At 36.5% G+C, this 17,648-nt stretch overlaps 1 protein-coding gene across 1 annotated transcript in view; it reads left to right on the top strand.

Annotated features, from left to right (window-relative positions):
- Positions 1–17,648, top strand: part of LOC124384130 (amyloid beta (A4) precursor protein-binding, family B, member 1 interacting protein) — a 51,843-nt gene that overhangs the window by 13,058 nt on the left and 21,137 nt on the right. The window contains exons 2-7 of the mRNA XM_046846706.1: positions 2,645–2,704; positions 9,181–9,268; positions 10,520–10,827; positions 11,909–11,986; positions 14,367–14,526; positions 17,623–17,648. The exon at positions 17,623–17,648 is cut by the window's right edge and continues 96 nt beyond it. Coding sequence (XP_046702662.1) covers positions 2,645–2,704; positions 9,181–9,268; positions 10,520–10,827; positions 11,909–11,986; positions 14,367–14,526; positions 17,623–17,648 — 720 coding nt within the window. The remainder of the gene's footprint in view (positions 1–2,644; positions 2,705–9,180; positions 9,269–10,519; positions 10,828–11,908; positions 11,987–14,366; positions 14,527–17,622) is intronic.

Raw genomic sequence — 17,648 nt, 5'->3', positions numbered from 1 at the left:
ACTGAGCTCCTACTTCCTCTTCCTTTTCACTCTTCATGCACATGAATCCTATACTTTCTAAATTATTATACTTACAGTACATTGATGGCAGATGCTCTTATCCATAGCGACGTACAGAAGTGATTTCTTAATCTATATATAAAAAAACTTTATTTGACACATCTTTCTTTTCCTAGCGATGTTAGGAGGTTGGGGTCAGCCATGATACAGCACCCCTTTGGCCCTTTGTTCAAAGGCTAAAGATTAGCAGCTTGGCGATACTAGGGCTTGAACCCTCCTCAACCTTCTGATCAGTAACTCAGAGACTTAACCACTGAGCTACAACCATCCATGATTTTGCATGTCCCAGCTTGTCAGGAAGCTGAGCACAGGGTCAGCCATGGTATGGTGCTTCTGGAGCAGATAAGGCTAAGTGCCTTGCTCAATGGAAAAACAGTGGCAGCTGCGAAGTGCTGTGGCTTGAAAGTTATGATCTGGAACGCAAAGCTTTAACCACTGTACTACCACTGCCTCAAATATATAAATATATTCTGATACTGGTTCATTTTGAATGGAAGAGGTAGATCTTCAGATGTCATTCGAAGAACCATGTCTTCCTTGTACCCAGAGACAGGAAGGGAACAGTAGAGCAGTGGTTGAGGATCAGAATAAGTGTAATGAATTATGAAGCAAGATAAATCCTGTGGTGTAGAAGGGTGTTGGTTCATTTTTGGCTTTGTAGGTGAGCATGTTTCAAGTCTTATGGAGGGAGTGTAGCAGTGCGTTGGTGTGGGAGAACCTGGGATCATCATGTATCGAACTTGTAATGCAGCTCCATCGGACTTGTGTCTTAAATTTCTCAAATAAGATGCTAATGCTGATTAGCCTTGAGTTCCTGTGTTAAGGCAGATGGACAGGAAGTGTTGTTATCAATTCGGAAAAAGCGCAAACCCTATAGATATTAGTTTTACCATCTGATGAGCTCCACTTTCCTGCTTAGGTGATTATAAAATATACTATTTGTATCTGTTTTAAATATACCTTAAATTAATACTTTTCAAGTTTTTAATACTCTAATCAACATGAACAAATATTGATGCTTTATGCAAATCTATGTTTATTATTAGTGAAACCAAACCCAACATAGAGCATGAAGACAAAATATTCTCGTGAATGTTTTAAAGTAATTATTGTGTTTCAATTTACATAAATCATCAGGACACCAAACTGAACTTTTGATATGTTTCTACACGGACCGTTTTAACAGCCGGATGTGTTCATCATGGCGGATTTTGATTGATTTGAGACTTGGCGCTTCAGCAAAACAATTGTATAGTGATTAAAAAATATATATATTTATTTTTTCTTTATATACGAGTTAAGAACAGATGTCATGAATAAATTGTTGCCTCGAAGGTCTTAATTTCACATCTTTTATAAATATTTACTTATATTTTTAATAAATATGGTCAAACAGAAATGCATTAATCACTCGTTAAAAATTAGTGCTGTTAAAATGAATATTAACGTGCTTAACGTGCTATTAACACGTTCATTATAATAACCCTTATATATAAGCATATTCATTATTCACTGTGATTATTATTTCTCACAATGTAGTTCTTGTTACATTCTCGTTCTTTTGAGCATTCAAATCATTCAGTAGCAGGGTTTTTGCACAAGGCACTGCAAGTCCTGACAAAGAATGCATGCCTGGAAGAGTTATGCAAGCCAAGCATTTATCGTCACACCAGTTATTGTGCAATTTCTAGCTCCAGGCTTCATATTTTTCACTGTAGAGTTTGTGCTTAAATCTGTAGATGTGGAGAAAAAGTTACACAAGCTCATGAGTAACAGATATAAAAGTGCACAGGGGTCAAACTGAAGGTAATAACGATACACACTTTACACTATAGGGTTCATTCACTTACATTTCATTTACATGAACAATCTGTTAACATGAAAATACAGCCTTAGTAACATGAACTAAGCAACTTTTAAATAATAGACCTGCAAATAAACACAAAAATATCTTGAATTATAAATATTATTTAAGAGATGTATGAAAAACATGTGCTTTCGGAACATCCCATTCCACATTTTATCCTATATGCTATATTTTTTAAACATTTGTATAGTTATTTGGTCGTAGCTAGCTAGCTAGCTAGATAGATAGCTAGATAGATAGCTAGATAGATAGATAGATAGATAGATAGATAGATAGATAGATAGATAGATAGATAGATAGATAGATAAGTTTAATGCAAAGAAGTTTCAAAATTAATGCTTCAGTTTCTCACAATGGGATTAATAATACATATGAATCACCATAACATGAAACATTGTTCTTCTCTGGAAAAATTAATCAACAACAGCCTCACAGGAGTTTCCTAATAATGCAGTTCCTTATTATTTCATGAATATTACAGAACTTTATACTGTTTGTTGGGTTTGTAATGAAATTAATTGACTCCTTTCGACCGATCCAAAATCCTGATTGTTACAGTGATACATAAAATACATACATAAAATACATACATAAAATACATATACATAAAATACATAAAAACATAATAAATCTGTTAATATTTTTTGCAAAAATTTTTGCACTCGTGCTTGTCCCAGTTTTAGAAGATTCATTTGCTTATTGTCTTTTCTCTCTTAGATGGATGATATTGACGCCATGTTCACAGACATGCTGCAGGAGATGGACCTCCTAACGCAGGTACACCATTTTCCTTCATCACTTCTTCAGAGTTTGCATTATAAAGACCTCGCGCTGTTGAGTTTTTGGCATCGATTTCACCTGATACACACTCACATATAGAGCTTTTTGAATGTCTTTATTCTCATGTGTCTTTGTGGCAATTTTGTTTTCGAAGTTGTCATTGCAAAATATGTATATATCACTTTTAATAGTGGAAATTGCCTCAAAGCAGCTTCACAGAAAGAATAGTTTGTATTTACTGTAGAAACGTCATCAATTAGTACCTATAAGTTTGTCTCTAATGAGCAAACCAGTGGCGCTTGTGACAAGGAAAAACTCCCTGAGACTTTATGAGGAAAAAACCTTGTGAGGAACCAAACTCAAAAAGGAACTTCATCCACATCTGTGTGGCATAAAATGTCCCATTCATTACAGTTCCAACTGAAAATTGCAGCCATGTACCATTAGAGCAGGTAATCTTAATTACAGTTCAGATTTATCTTCATGTTTCTTGAGTTTTACCCTCCACAGTAACCTCATGGATCTATTCATGTGGAACCATCTTCAGCTGTAGTAAGTGTTCTGTAAATGAAGAGAACTCCAACCAGATATAAAGCAGTAGGATCTAGCAGGCAGATCTTGAATATAAAATACACCATGTGTTGTGTTGTTATAGGAAAATAACATTTCCATGCCAATTCACTACAGATTACAATTCCTTTTTCATGAGATAATGTGTTGTTTTGTTGAATATAAACATCCGAAACATATATTATGATCATAACTATGTAAAAAAAAAAAATAGAATAGAATAGAATAGAATTTAAAATAAATAAAATATTAAATAAATATCTAGAATGGGCAAAATTAGGTGATGATGTAAAACTGATTTTAAAAAAAAGTCATTTAATACCACAAATGTATCATAATCTCCCTTCCTACATGGTATAAATACAGTAAATATAGAAATATTTATACAATTTCCGTGCCTCACTTATATACTGTTAACAGGCAGCGCTATCTTGTATTATGTGTATTGTCTAGTGTTGTCTGTCTGCACTGTCTGTCTGTACTGTTTGTTTGTCTGTCTGTCTGTTTGTACTGTTTTTCGTCTGCACTGTTTGCACTTGGTTGCACTCGATGCACTTTATGTAGCTTTATGTTATGTGTTGTAGCTCTATGTTGTTGTTTAGTGTAGCACCAGGTCTCTGGAGGAACGTTGTCTCGTTTTTACTGTGTACTGTGTACCATTGTGTCTAGTAGAAATGACAATAAATTCCACTTGACTTGATACATAAAGTGCATCAAATGCAACCGAGTGCAAACAGTGCAGATGAAAAACAGTACAGACAGACAGACAACACTAGACAAAACGCATAACACAAAATGCACATCACATGGAGGTCGCTGCTTCACGTCCACAGATAGAGTTTTTAAATCTCAGCCTGCTGTTTGTCGTCGCTAGTCGTCTTCCCACAGTGTGGTTTTACTCAGGTTTGGTTGATTTTGTTCGTGTTTCAGTGTTTCGGTTGTGTTTCAAGTGTGCACGTGCAATTCAGAGAGAGAGAGTTGGCGAAAATCAGTGAAAAACCGGGCAGATCTGCCACAGAAATATTTTCCAAACTGTTACCACAAAGCTGGAGACACTCAGGACATCTTTAGAGGTGCTATAATAGAATTATGCATTCACTTGAACTTGGAAACCCAAACTTGTGCCCTGTGCAATGCCCCTGTGCACAAAGTGAGCTCCTTGAAGATCTGGTTTATGATGGATTATTAGATGCTTTGGAGAGGAAGATCTTGCTGATATGGAGCTCTGATCTCATCTCCACTGAACACCTTCGGGATGAATGTGAACGCACCCCAGGTCACCTACATCAGTACCTGCCTTACCAGCTTTGCAGAATGTAAGAATTATAGAACAAAATTCACTTATATTTAAAGCAAATTAAATTGAACTGTTGCAGGAAAAAAATGTCCTTAGATGGTATGAGGAAGAAACCAGACTTTGGGAAGAAACCAGACTCAAGAGGAAATCCATCCTCGAGAGTGAGAAATATCATGAGTGTGTGATTACGTGTAATGTCCTTTCTACAGTCTTCTACATGCAGGTGGGACTCCTGAGCACGTCAGAAATTAGCTCAACATCTGAGATCATTAGAGATTCAACACCATCTCCTCCATGCCTGAGCCTTTAAATGTACAATAATGGACAAACAGCATATGTAGAAGGGAATTCTGAGTATTGACTAAGAGGTTGTTTATCCTCAAAATCCAATGTCTGAAATCTTCATGAACGGAATCCAAATCTAGCTGGTACTTTTCTAGATGGCTCGAGATTTACATTTACATTTACATTTACATTTACATTTGCGGCATTTAGCAGACGCCCTTATCCAGAGCGACGTACAAAAGTGCTTTAAATCTCTAGTAATGAATAAATCTACACTGGTATGCAAGATTACAAACTTAATATATATATAACTCGAATTCTACAAACTTGGAAAGTGCTAATTTAGGTATTTCAGGAAGAGGTAGGTCTTCAGTCGTCGCTTGAAGATAATCAGGGACTCCGCTGTACGGACATCTAGGGGAAGTTCATTCCACCACCTCGGTGCCAGAACAGAGAAGAGCCTTGAAGTGTATTTACCTCTCAGTCTGAGAGAAGGAGGTACCAGCCGAGCAGTGCTGGAGGATCTCAGACAGCGTGGTGCAGTGCAAGATGTGATGAGGTCACTGAGGTAAGATGGTGCTGGTCCATTTTGGCCTTGTAGGCAAGCATCAGTGTTTTGAATCTGATACATGCAGCTACTGGAAGCCAGTGAAGGAGCGCAGCAGTGGGGTGGTGTGGGAAAACTTGGGCAGATTGAACACAAGTCGTGCAGCTGCGTTTTGGATAATTTGCAGTAGACGAATAATCCTCGCAGGGTCTGCACCTACTCTTTAAAGATCCAAAATCTTTTAAAAAGAATGGAGCTCCTACTGTAAATACCAAAGTGGAACAGACATAAGGACATTATTCACTGCCTGGAGACTCATTATTGGTTTATTTGTATATACAGTAAGTCCCCGACTTGCGAATAGTTTTGTTCTGGCAGCGAAGTAAGTGTGTTTTGGTAGCAAGTCCAACATATATACATTGCAATGCATAAAAACTAATCACAAAAATGTAAATTAAATATTTTTCCTTTCCGTATTAATGTTGACCTCATTGTCACAGCAGACTTCACATGTCCCGCGATGTTTGCCGATAGTCGATTCATGATTTAAGAACGAGGGACCATATTTTTGCCTCTGTGCATTCTCTCAAATATTTTCTTTTATTTCAATGGCTATCGCTTCGCACTTTTTAGCAGTCCCTTCCACATCGCCGCTTCTTTCCTGCCTGCAGTTTACTACCCCCATACTGATCACCACTTATTGAGACTAGGCTTAGGCTAGGCCATGTCTCGGCTTACCATGTTTTCAAGAAATGATGGTCATCAGAATGCATTTTCATTGCAAGTCTATACTACTGCTTCTGGTATACATATATACCATACTTTCTTTCGGCTTCTCCCATTAGGGGTTGCCACAGCGGATCCTCCGCACATTTGATTTGGCACATGTTTTACGCTGGATGCCCTTCCTAACGCAACCCTCCCCAATTTATCCGCTTGGGACCAGCACTGAGAGTGGCTGGGGATGGTTCCCTGACCGGGAATCGAACCCGGGTCGCAGCAGTGAGAGCGCTGCATCTTAACCACTAGACCACCAGGGGACCTTTCTGGTATACATATATACATACTGTATATATACAATTTGCACTTATATATATTATCTTATGTATTTAATATGTACAATGAATTCCCTTGTTGCAGAAGATGGACTTTATGTGGCGAGGACACTTACTAGTTCTTTGCCCTGTGTTTTCTGTGATGTAGTTCTATGTTGTATGTAGCACCAAAGTTCAGAAGGAATGTTGTTTTATTTCACTGTGTACTGCATAAGCTGTATATGGTTGAAATGACAATAAAAGCTTCTTGACTTGACTTGACTTGACTTGATTTATTCTCAAAATGACTACAGTGATCTTCTTTATACACTCAGCATTTCAGGGTTTAGGGTCTTTCTCAAGGGAAGCTCAGTACTGGCAGCTTGACCACTCATTTTAACCACTGAGCTACCACATTCCCGTATTATATATATTATATATTGGTAGCTTTTGAACAGTAGGTTGCTAACCGTGTAATGACAATAATCCAATGCATCTACTCTACATCCATTTTGAATCAGATTTCCGACGTCAGGATTGTCACCATCATGTCAATTCCATAGTAACTATACACGTTTTTACTATTTGATCAATATTTCTTTTTTTAAATAGTTTGAGCGATAAATATAGAAGTAGGTTTAGCTTGCGTTTTTCTGGATTGCTTAACTTCTCGTTGAGAAACCTTTTGTACACTAGAAAACAAGACAGGAACTTAAAGCAAGTCTGTAATTTCCTTTTTTTTTTTTTTTGCTATATATAGTTAAAAAAACATATCAGACACATAACACTCAGTAATTCAGATGCTCTGTGGTCTGCTTGGTGTTTGCAGAATTGCTAATCAAGGTGTAAATCCAAATGCAAATGTGCAGAAATAATCATGTCGTGTTATAGAATAGTTGCCTGAATTATTTCTCATTATTTTGGAGACTTGACTAAAAAGATGCTGTGCTTTTGAACACCACCCCACATTGAGACACCAATTAATGTTATAATAAGCTGCACCATTCTGGGATGATGTTCCACTAGATTTTGTGGAGGTTGGTGCTCATTCAGCTACACAGGCTCTGGTAAAGTCAGTTATTCATGTAGGTGAGGTGAGAAGTGAAGTCAGTGTTCAAGGTGTTGAGGTCTGAGCTCTGTAGCAGGCCACTCAAGTTCTTTTATTCCACACGATGTAAAGCAGATCTTCATGGAGGTTACTTTGTGGACTGGAGCATTTTCATGCTGGAACAGGTTTAGATCTCATAGTTCAAGTGAAGGGAATATTTAATGCTACCACACCCAGAGACATCATACACACTTTTACTATAGTCCTCAATCAAACATCTGGTGAATTTAACAAAGTTTGACATCCAGACACTGCACTTAGACCAGATGTGAATTTTATTGAAAGAAAAAAAGAAAGAAAATAAGAAAGAAAGAAAGAAAGAAAGAAAGAAAGAAAGAAAGAAAGAAAGAAAGAAAGAAAGAAAGAAAGACATTTAAAAAGAAAACAAGACATTGAAGAAAGAAAGAAAGAAAGAAAGAAAGAAAGAAAGAAAGAAAGAAAGAAAGAAAGAAAGAAAGAAAGACATTTAAAAAGAAAACAAGACATTGAAGAAAGAAAGAAAGAAAGAAAGAAAGAAAGAAAGAAAGAAAGAAAGAAAGAAAGAAAGAAAGAAAGAAAGACATTTAAAAAGAAAACAAGACATTGAAGAAGAAAGAAAGAAAGAAGAAAGAAAGAAAGAAAGAAAGAAAGAAAGAAAGAAAGACATTTAAAAAGAAAACAAGACTTTGAAGAAAGAAAGAAAGAAAGAAAGAAAGAAAGAAAGAAAGAAAGAAAGAAAGAAAGAAAGACATTTAAAAAGAAAACAAGACATTGAAGAAAGAAAGAAAGAAAGAAAGAAAGAAAGAAAGAAAGAAAGAAAGAAAGAAAGAAAGAAAGAAAGAAAGAAAGAAAGAAAGAAAGAAAGAAAGAAAGAAAGAAAGAAAGAAATTATGCACTGGTTGGAAGTAGAATTTAAATAAACACCAATTATGAAAATCCTCGAGTTAAATCATTATGTCCATTTATCAGAAATCATCACAATCCATGTTCAGATTATTAATTCATCTTTAGAGTCGACTCCTAATGATGAGTTATTGTTGAGTTTAGTCAATGAAAAGAATGGAATTTTCCTCACTATAAAACAGATGGGTTCACTTTTATTCCTCTCTATAAATGTACCACAGATAAAGTTGTCTAAACATTCACTGGGCATGTAGTTAAACAGACCAGACATTCAACTCTTACTGCACAATCGCTTTTCTAAAAAAACTAATTTAATAAGACACGTGGCTTTTTGTTAAACCTCTCGCATAGTTTCACATTTCCTTTTCACTTTGTACTATTTATATACAGCGTGTAACACTTGTGCAGATATTTGTCTTTCACAAAGAAGAAGATATTTTAAATAGGAAGAAGAGCTACTCCTTCACTCGACCCTCATGGTGATACCTGGTGATACCTGAACCCACCCAGGCCTTGTTCTGTCCTTTATTTAGCTTTATAAATGTGTTACTTTTACCAGCTGAGACACACTGATGCCTCATACACACCGTGAAAACTGCCCAAATGTACACTTCATAATTTTCAGGGAATCTCCACCCTTCCCGTATACAGAACTGAAAGTGATAATATGAAGAAACATGCATCTATAAATGCTCTTTGTGTTAACGTGTTCCTTTTTAAAAATGTATTGATGTTTTAATCCTCTCTCAGAGTCTGGGAACTGAAGTTCCAGAGAGTCCACCCACCTTCCAGTCCAGCCAGGAAATCAACTTCTCCATCGGCTTCACAGATCCCAACGGTAATCAAATGAAAACCATTCACATGACTCTACATTAAAGCGGCTTTTCTTTGTTCCCGGACGCTCGCTGGAGTTACTGTGTGAAGGCTCTGTTTCTGTTTCTCACTTTGCTGTGAAAATGTGCCGCTAATAAGCTGTGAAATTGCCATCAATTATAACAGAGTTCAGGCAACGTGACGTACGGGGGAATGTCAGGCTACTGTGAGGATGTCAGGTTAGCATCAAAGTACAAGAGCGAGCTAACAACAGAACAGAACAAAACAGAAAGAAAGAAAGAAAGAAAGAAAGAAAGAAAGAAAGAAAGAAAGAAAGAAAGAAAGAAAGAAAGAAAGAAAGAAAGAAAGAATAAGAGACATTTTTTTTTAAAGTGAGGAAGGAAGGAAGGAAGGAGAAGGAAGGAGGGATGGAAGGAAGGAAGGAAGGAAGGATTAAAGGAAGGAAGGAAGGTAGGTAGGATTGAAGGAAGGAAGGAAGGAAGGAAGGAAGGAAGGAAGGAAGGAAGGAAGGAAGGAAGGAAGGAAGGAAGGAGGAATTGAAGGAAGGAAGGAAGGAAGGAGGAAGGAGGGATGGAAGGAAGGAAGGAAGGAAGGAGGAAGGAGGGATGGAAGGAAGGAAGGAGAAGGAAGGAGGGAAGGAGGGATTGAAGGAAGGAAGGAGAAGAAGGAGGGATTGAAGGAAGGAAGGATTAAAGGAAGAAAGGAAGGTAGGTAGGATTAAAGGAATGAAGGAAGGAAGGAAGGAAGGAAGGAAGGAAGGAAGGAAGGAAGGAGGGATTGAAGGAAGGAAGGCACAGTACTGATCTTCCCTTGTGCACACATTTCTATAGAGTCTTTAAAAATTTTTGTGCTGTAAATAATATTCAATAGTTATTTAACTGTTTTGCAACTGGATGTTGAGAAACATCTGAAATTGCTCCACTACTTGTAGACACGGTCTTTCACAGACTGTTGAAGCTCCGCCCATCTTCACTTCTGAGGATACAGAAGATTCATTTTTATAACACGTTTTTGTGACGTGTTTCAAAATGAGCTTGTTTTTTCCTTAAAATATACATTTCCTCAGTAATATTTCAATTTAGATTTTTTGAAATGAGCTGTGTTCAGATAATAAATGTGGATGTGTGGCTTGTTAAACAGGAAGTCAAGTGATCTGAGCACTGCCAGCTTGTTTACATCAACAAACCAAGATAAAAATGTTTATAAAGTGTTAACTGCTGCATTATTTAATGAAACTCTCTCTCGAACATCACAGCCTCTCTAAATGAGCTGGAGGATAATGATCTGGATGCTCTTATGGCGGATCTGGTGGCCGACCTGAACGCCACGGAGGAAAAGTTTGCTTCTGAGAGGGTGGAAGTGAAAAAAGATCCAATGCCACCTTCCTCGACAGCTCATTTTACCCCCACAGCCCCTTCAGCTTCAACATATTCAACAGGACCACCTGCCTCACAGTCTAAATCTGAACTGACCCGCTTGCCCAGTAACACCTCTGGTTTGACTTCTATCACCAGTAACACTTCGTTACCAGCTCCTCCTTCTTCAAACTCTAAACCTTCTATGGTAAATCTTAGTCCCTCTCTCTGTCTCTCACACACACACACACACACACACACACACACACACACACACACACACACATATACACACACTTTTCACATGATACTATATTAAACCATGGTCACATGTAGGTGTTTTCATGTACACACTTGACGTTATGAGATCGTTTGCGATTACGTGGACAAGACAAAACGAACAGTGGGAGATTTTCAGTTCACACCTAAAAAACTATAACAGTGGGTCTTGCATGTGAAAAATTAACATCCTACTGTATGTTTTCTCTTTTTTATTAAAATGTACCTAAAAAATTTAAGACAATTACAAGGGGATAGAACTAAAACATTTAATTCTTCTTTTTTTATGTATTTATTTGTGAAAAAAAATATAATTATAATAAAAAATAATAATAATAAATATAAAATTACAATGAAAAAGAATAATTAAATTAAATTATATTAAATTCGATGTAAATAAATGTAATTTCATTTAATGTCTTTTTTTATTTTATATTTATTATTATATATAATTTTTTATGTCCAAATAAATACAGAAATAATAAAAAAACAACCAAATAAATGTCTAAACACATTCTTTTGTTAAAACCGCAGTTTGTTTATTTCCTTTTTATTTAATTCTTTGAAAGAAATTGCGATATAGAAACCAACTAGAGAAAAATTACTGATGGAAGAAAAAAAACTTATATAAAATTGTTAAAATAAATTTGCAGTTGCTTTATAACTTTATAAAGAATTTAAAGGAAATGTGTTCTTCTTTCTTTTTTTCTTTCCTAATATTTATTTAGTTAGTTAGTTAATTATTTATTATTATGTTTATTTATTTATTTGTTTATTTTTATTTTTTCTTCCGGACAACAAATGTTAGATAAAATAAAGATTGAAGATGTCTATAAATTTGATTACACATGACAGAAATCAGACATTATTAACAGCAGCAGTGCAGAACACCTTTACAATGTGCATTTATAGTTATAACTCATAGCACCGTTGTCTGATGTTGGACAGTGGAAGGTTTATGTCGTATCTGTAACATAACATTGATCTTTGGTCTTTTTTTATTTCTCCAGGAGGAAGTAGAAGAACAGATGAAAGCAGATAAAATCAAACTTGCCCTGGAAAAGCTGAAAGAAGCCAAAGTGAAGAAGGTGAGCAGAACATCAGAAGCTCTCGTCAGCTCACTGAATGTTAGGAAGTGACAGGAGTTCACGCAAACAACTCTTTAATCTGCTGTCGTTTATTGTCTGGTTTTTGTTTTATTCTTTATGTAAAGCACTTATGTAACAAAATTTAGACTTAATATAATGAAATACATTATTTATTTATTATCTGTCTGTCTGTCTGTCTGTCTGTCTGTCTGTGTATCTTCATATCTGTCTGTCTGTCTGTCTGTCTGTCTGTCTGTCTGTCTGTCTGTGTATCTTCATATCTGTCTGTCTGTCTGTCTGTGTATCTTCATATCTGTCTGTCTGTCTGTATGTCTGTGTATCTTCATATCTGTCTGTCTGTCTGTCTGTCTGTGTGTCTTCATATCTATCTATCTATCTATCATCTATCTATCTATCTATCTATCTATCTATCTATCTATCTATCTATCTATCTATCTATCTATCTATCATTATCAACCCCTTTTCAAGAGTGAGGATTTGAAGAGTGGGTTTATCGTTTCTTCCTTCAGGACATTGAAGGATTTCTCACTCCCTCAAACACATCATTTTTTGCTCATTCAGCTTCAAAGTCAGGCACTGATGCAGGTGATGTGAGGAGGTCTAAGGTGCAGTCAATGTTCACATTCATATGTTCAATAGGGTTAAGGTTTAGAGCTCTAAAGAAGGAGATCTTCCACTCCAAACCTATGTAAAGAGTATCTTCATGGAGCTGGTTTTGTGCACAGCATTGTCAGGCTGGAACAGGTTTGGGACTCAAGTCAAGTCAAGAATCTAGTTCAACTGAACTCCTAGTTCAAGTAAAGGGAAAATGTAATACTACTACATGCCTTTAAATTTGTCTGGGGGAAGAACCACGTATGGCTGGAAAAGTCAGGTGTCCCAATACTTTTGTCCAAATAGTGTATTATAGAAACTTTTCTTTGCTTAGATGTTATTGTTTGCAGCTTGGTTTAACTTTTGCTTGGTGTTGAGTTTGAAGCATCTTGTTCTAATTAATGACATGATCAATATCATGAATTTGTAATAGGATCAGAGATGATTTTGCTTGAATTTGTTACAAATGAGGAAAAAGCGAGGGAACTGTTATGTTAGATTAGTTTCCTTATTGTCTTTGTCCGATTCCAGATCCCAGAAATCTTGACCTCTTCTGCTCCCCATGCCTGTCTAATCCAGCCTGATGCCTTATATTGGATGGAGTTTCCACCACTTTGAAACCATTTTCCACATGAACAAGTCAAACCATGCATGAAATTAGGAGGAGGCTTCAATATAAGAACCACGAAGAGAGATTTGAATTGTAATTAATATAAACAGTCTTCTTACAATCTCCATAAACAGTTTTGCTCTTAAGTCTCCATCAGTGAACAGTTCATAACCTCTACAATGAAGGAACTAGAATGAATGAATCTCAGTTAACGAGGCCGAGAATAAGGTTCCCTTTTGAATTTCTCTCAAAGTTTCTTCCTCTTATCATAAGAAATTACATCATATGATCACAAATACAGTATATTTTTATTTGTGTAGCATACGTTTTTTTCTCCATGTTTCAGCCCGAACCCAAACCTATTTGCCAGAATCCTCAACCAGAATGGCCTACAGATCCTCACTTTCACTGCCACATGTTCTTGATCAGCGTTCTCCTCATAAATCACACAGACGACCAGTAAATCATCACGAAGTCGAAGTCCTGGCATTTCACTAGCGATGTTACTGAGCTCTGTGTGTGTGTGTGTGTGTGTGTGTGTGTGTGTGTGTGTGTGTGTGTGTGTGTGTTTACTTTCCCGGTTTTGGCCCCTGTCTGTGTGTTTAGTGAGTTCTGTCTAGCTAAATGAGATTTTTCTGCTGATTGCCTGTTTATACTTTAGCTATTGGTTTTATTTAGTCTTTATGGCTGTTGTCTGTTATGAAACAATTAATAAAAATGCATTTAATATTGTCTTTAAGCTGAATTCGTGCCTGTAATGTAAAGATACAGTGTGTAGCCACAATTTCTGCACTGACCAGTGATAGGTGTATTAAATATTGTCTATCTATCTATCTATCTATCTATCTATCTATCTATCTATCTGTCTGTCTGTCTATCTGTCTGTCTGTCTGTCTGTCTGTCTGTCTGTCTGTCTGTCTGTCTGTCTGTCTGTCCATCTAGCTATTCAGTTTAAAGATAGATAGATAGATAGATAGATAGATAGATAGATAGATAGATAGATAGATAGATAGATAGATAGATAGATAGATAGATAGATAGATAGATAGATAGATAGATAGATAGATAGATAGTTAGATAGATAGATAGATGTTCTGGAAATCTTGCCTTTAGTGTGCAGTGTTTGGACTGAACTATGTGCTGTGTATCTAACAGCTGATCGTGAAGGTCCAGATGACAGACGGCAGCGCCAAGACTCTGATGGTGGATGAGAGACAGACGGTGAGAGATGTGCTGGATAACCTGTTTGAGAAAACACACTGTGACGGTAACGTGGACTGGTGCGTGTGTGAGACCAACCCTGAGCTGCAGACAGGTGAGATATTCTCTCTCTTACACACACACACACACACACACACACACACACACACACACACACACACACACACACAATGAACTGCATTGTAGGTTTGTCTTGTGAGGACAAGGTCTGAATGAAATCCGCAGCACAAATCCTGTTAGACTTTTATAGTTCATTAAATAGAAGTGAAATAAAGCAAAAAACACTTTTATGGGGATTTGCTGAGAAAAATAAAGTACGATTTGTTGTCTTCCTGTCATGTAGGGTGTTAATTTGTAGTTCTGCTTCAACATGGCCGTGCAAGGGGCTCATTCTGTTCTAAATGACGCTGGTTTTTTATATTATAGTTTTTCTCAGTTGCTTAGGAGCTTTTCTTCTCAGACCAGAAATGAAATTCTCAATACTACTATTTCAACCTCCACATCATAAAAGCATTTCCCATTGTTTTGATTAAATTGTGAATGCTTTTGTACATGCATTTAATGGATTGTGTACAAGTGTCTGCTGTTTCCTACATTATCAGTTGTTAATGTTAATGTTAATCAAAATATATTATACTGATTTCACCTGAATAGATTTAACCCCCAAAACATCTCAGCATTAGTTCATTGTATACGTCATTGAATGCTAAATGGTTAAACCAGTTGTCAGAATATGTGAAGCCTAAATTTCTATTAAACCTTTTTTTTGTAAATGTGACTTGAAATGATAAATTGTGCAGATGAATCTTGAATGTCACTAATGAAGGCGAGTGAACGACATCAGATCAACCAAAAATCAATCAGTTCTCTTAAACAGGTCAAAGGTGAATCAATTTCTGAAAATGGATAATCAACCAAGAAACTAACAAACACTAGTATAGTAAAAAAGTGTATATCCTGTCTTGTCTCTTTTAATCAATATAAATCAAATATGCAATCAAATAAATTTTGATTGCATTTGTGCTGCTGAAATTCAATTTATTCATTTGTGCTGCTGAAATTCATAGATGCCAAACAGAAGAAAATCAGCCCCATGCATTTTCTATCCTTGTGATCCAAACCATAGTTTATATCAAGAAATACTGAAACTGTGCGCCATCATACTGACAACATGACTTTTGATCTTCTTTTGTGAACATTGACAATGGGACTTTTCATTCTGATGGAAATGAGATGTTCATTGACACAAATATTTACCTTTGAGAGATACAGAAAAGTTCAGGCTTTTGCAAGAAATCCAATGTGTTGTGCTGTTTGTACAAATTGTTTTGAGAAATGCACTCACTGCTTTGCAAATATTAAGGACGATTCAAGAAATGCTCCAAAGCAACTGAGAAAAACTGTAACTGCAAAGAAAAACTTGCGCATCCTATACTAACAGATGGAAGTCTGGTGTGTAAACCTGGCATGCGAAGACTGCATTATAAATTGTATCCAGATGATCAAACGTTTGAAAATGTATGAATTTTGTTTCCCATGGTGATGATGTCAGACTTCTGAGGAAGTAACTAGACCTTGATACGAGAATGGTGTTCTTTCCTCTTTTCACAAGTCTGTATGTTCGAACATGTGCAACACACACTGAAGAATACAATAAGTTCAGTTAAAACGCTTTTCTCTGTATTTAATGCCAGTAAACAGCCTCAGACCACCAACACAACAGCTCCATCAAAACCTTTGATGTGTTGTAGCTGCTTTAACACACGGCTACAGTACTTGGGTGGCCAAGTAAAAAAAAAACACTGGGGTGAGAAGCTTAGGGGTACGACAAGTGGAACATTATGAACCCGTATAAAGTGTTTAATATTGTCGTATGCACCAAAGGGTGCCGTCTGATTGGTCAGAAGGTGTAGATACATTTTCTCTAACAGCAGCTCTGACTGTCAGGCAAATCATAGGCGTATACTGACATATATGGCATTTTGAAGACGCCCTAATCCAAACTTGCATTTATCTCATTCAAACCAAAGTCCAAAGCCTTATATATATATATATATATATATATATATATATATATATATATATATATATATATATATATATATATATATCAGTGGATTACCAATAGAGCCAACAAGTCCTTCTTTCCTGGTCTAACACTGATTCATAATTATTCCCAATGGTCTATTCTCTACATTTTATAGCTTTTCTCCCAGGTGCACTGCTGCCAGGAGTGTCTGTATACGTTTGAGTTTCTATCCATTCAGATATCAGTCGTCACATCACGTATTGCCGAGGTCAAAGACGTCCACCATAACGCCTTCAGGAAGCAGCACTGCCAACGTCTAGTAGCTTAAAATCTATTAAAATTAATCTGTTGCTTTAACTAATCAGATTTCAAGTTGGTGGCATGGAAGCCATCTAGCAGGCATCCAACAATGTCAGCATTTTCATGTCTTTTGATTGGATGGTCAGAGAGCGCACTAGTCAGAGCATCTGTATCAAATGTCGTATCAAATGTCATGAATAACAAATTGATTTGGTGTCAGATACACTTACCAGGACAAAACAGTTTAAAACAGTTGTTCAACTTTTTTAATTTTGCATTTTCTTTCCTGTAGAATTTGCACAGGAAAACACAATTTGCCCTTATTTTTAATCCCCGGGAAAATAATATTGGTTAATATCGATGCTTCTGCTCGAGAAGATGTATGTGGACGGTGCAGTTGTGGCTATAGTGAAAGGAGACTTGTTAAATTGTGTTCATTGGGTCTCTTGCTTCAGTAATGACATTCATTCTTACTGTGTGAGATTCCTGTGTGTGATGCAGCGCTCTGTTTTACTGTGCTTCTTTAATATTGATGAGGTAATATGAGGTTTCTATAACCTCGGTGTCATAATGATGGTATTAAGATGTGGAATGATTTAGGTAGGACACCACTGATTGCCCAGGTCTGAAATACACAGCCTGCCACTGACTTACGTTTCTATAGTAACAACTGACTAGTACGGCAAACAGACAAACAATATTTGATCTTTGTATGATGTATTTTGTCCTGGAAGGAGTCTCCAGTTTTAAAGTACCTTAAATGTATATCCTGTACACTGTAGTAGATACTGTAGATACTACAGAAAAACAGGAATACGTTCACTCAATGCCGATCTGACCTTCAGCATGTCCTTTCCGCAGAGCGAGGCTTCGAGGACCATGAGACC

This window comes from Silurus meridionalis, chromosome 4, assembly GCF_014805685.1.
Source record: "Silurus meridionalis isolate SWU-2019-XX chromosome 4, ASM1480568v1, whole genome shotgun sequence".
Taxonomy (NCBI): domain Eukaryota; kingdom Metazoa; phylum Chordata; class Actinopteri; order Siluriformes; family Siluridae; genus Silurus; species Silurus meridionalis.
This window is presented reverse-complemented; position numbering and strand designations above follow the sequence as displayed.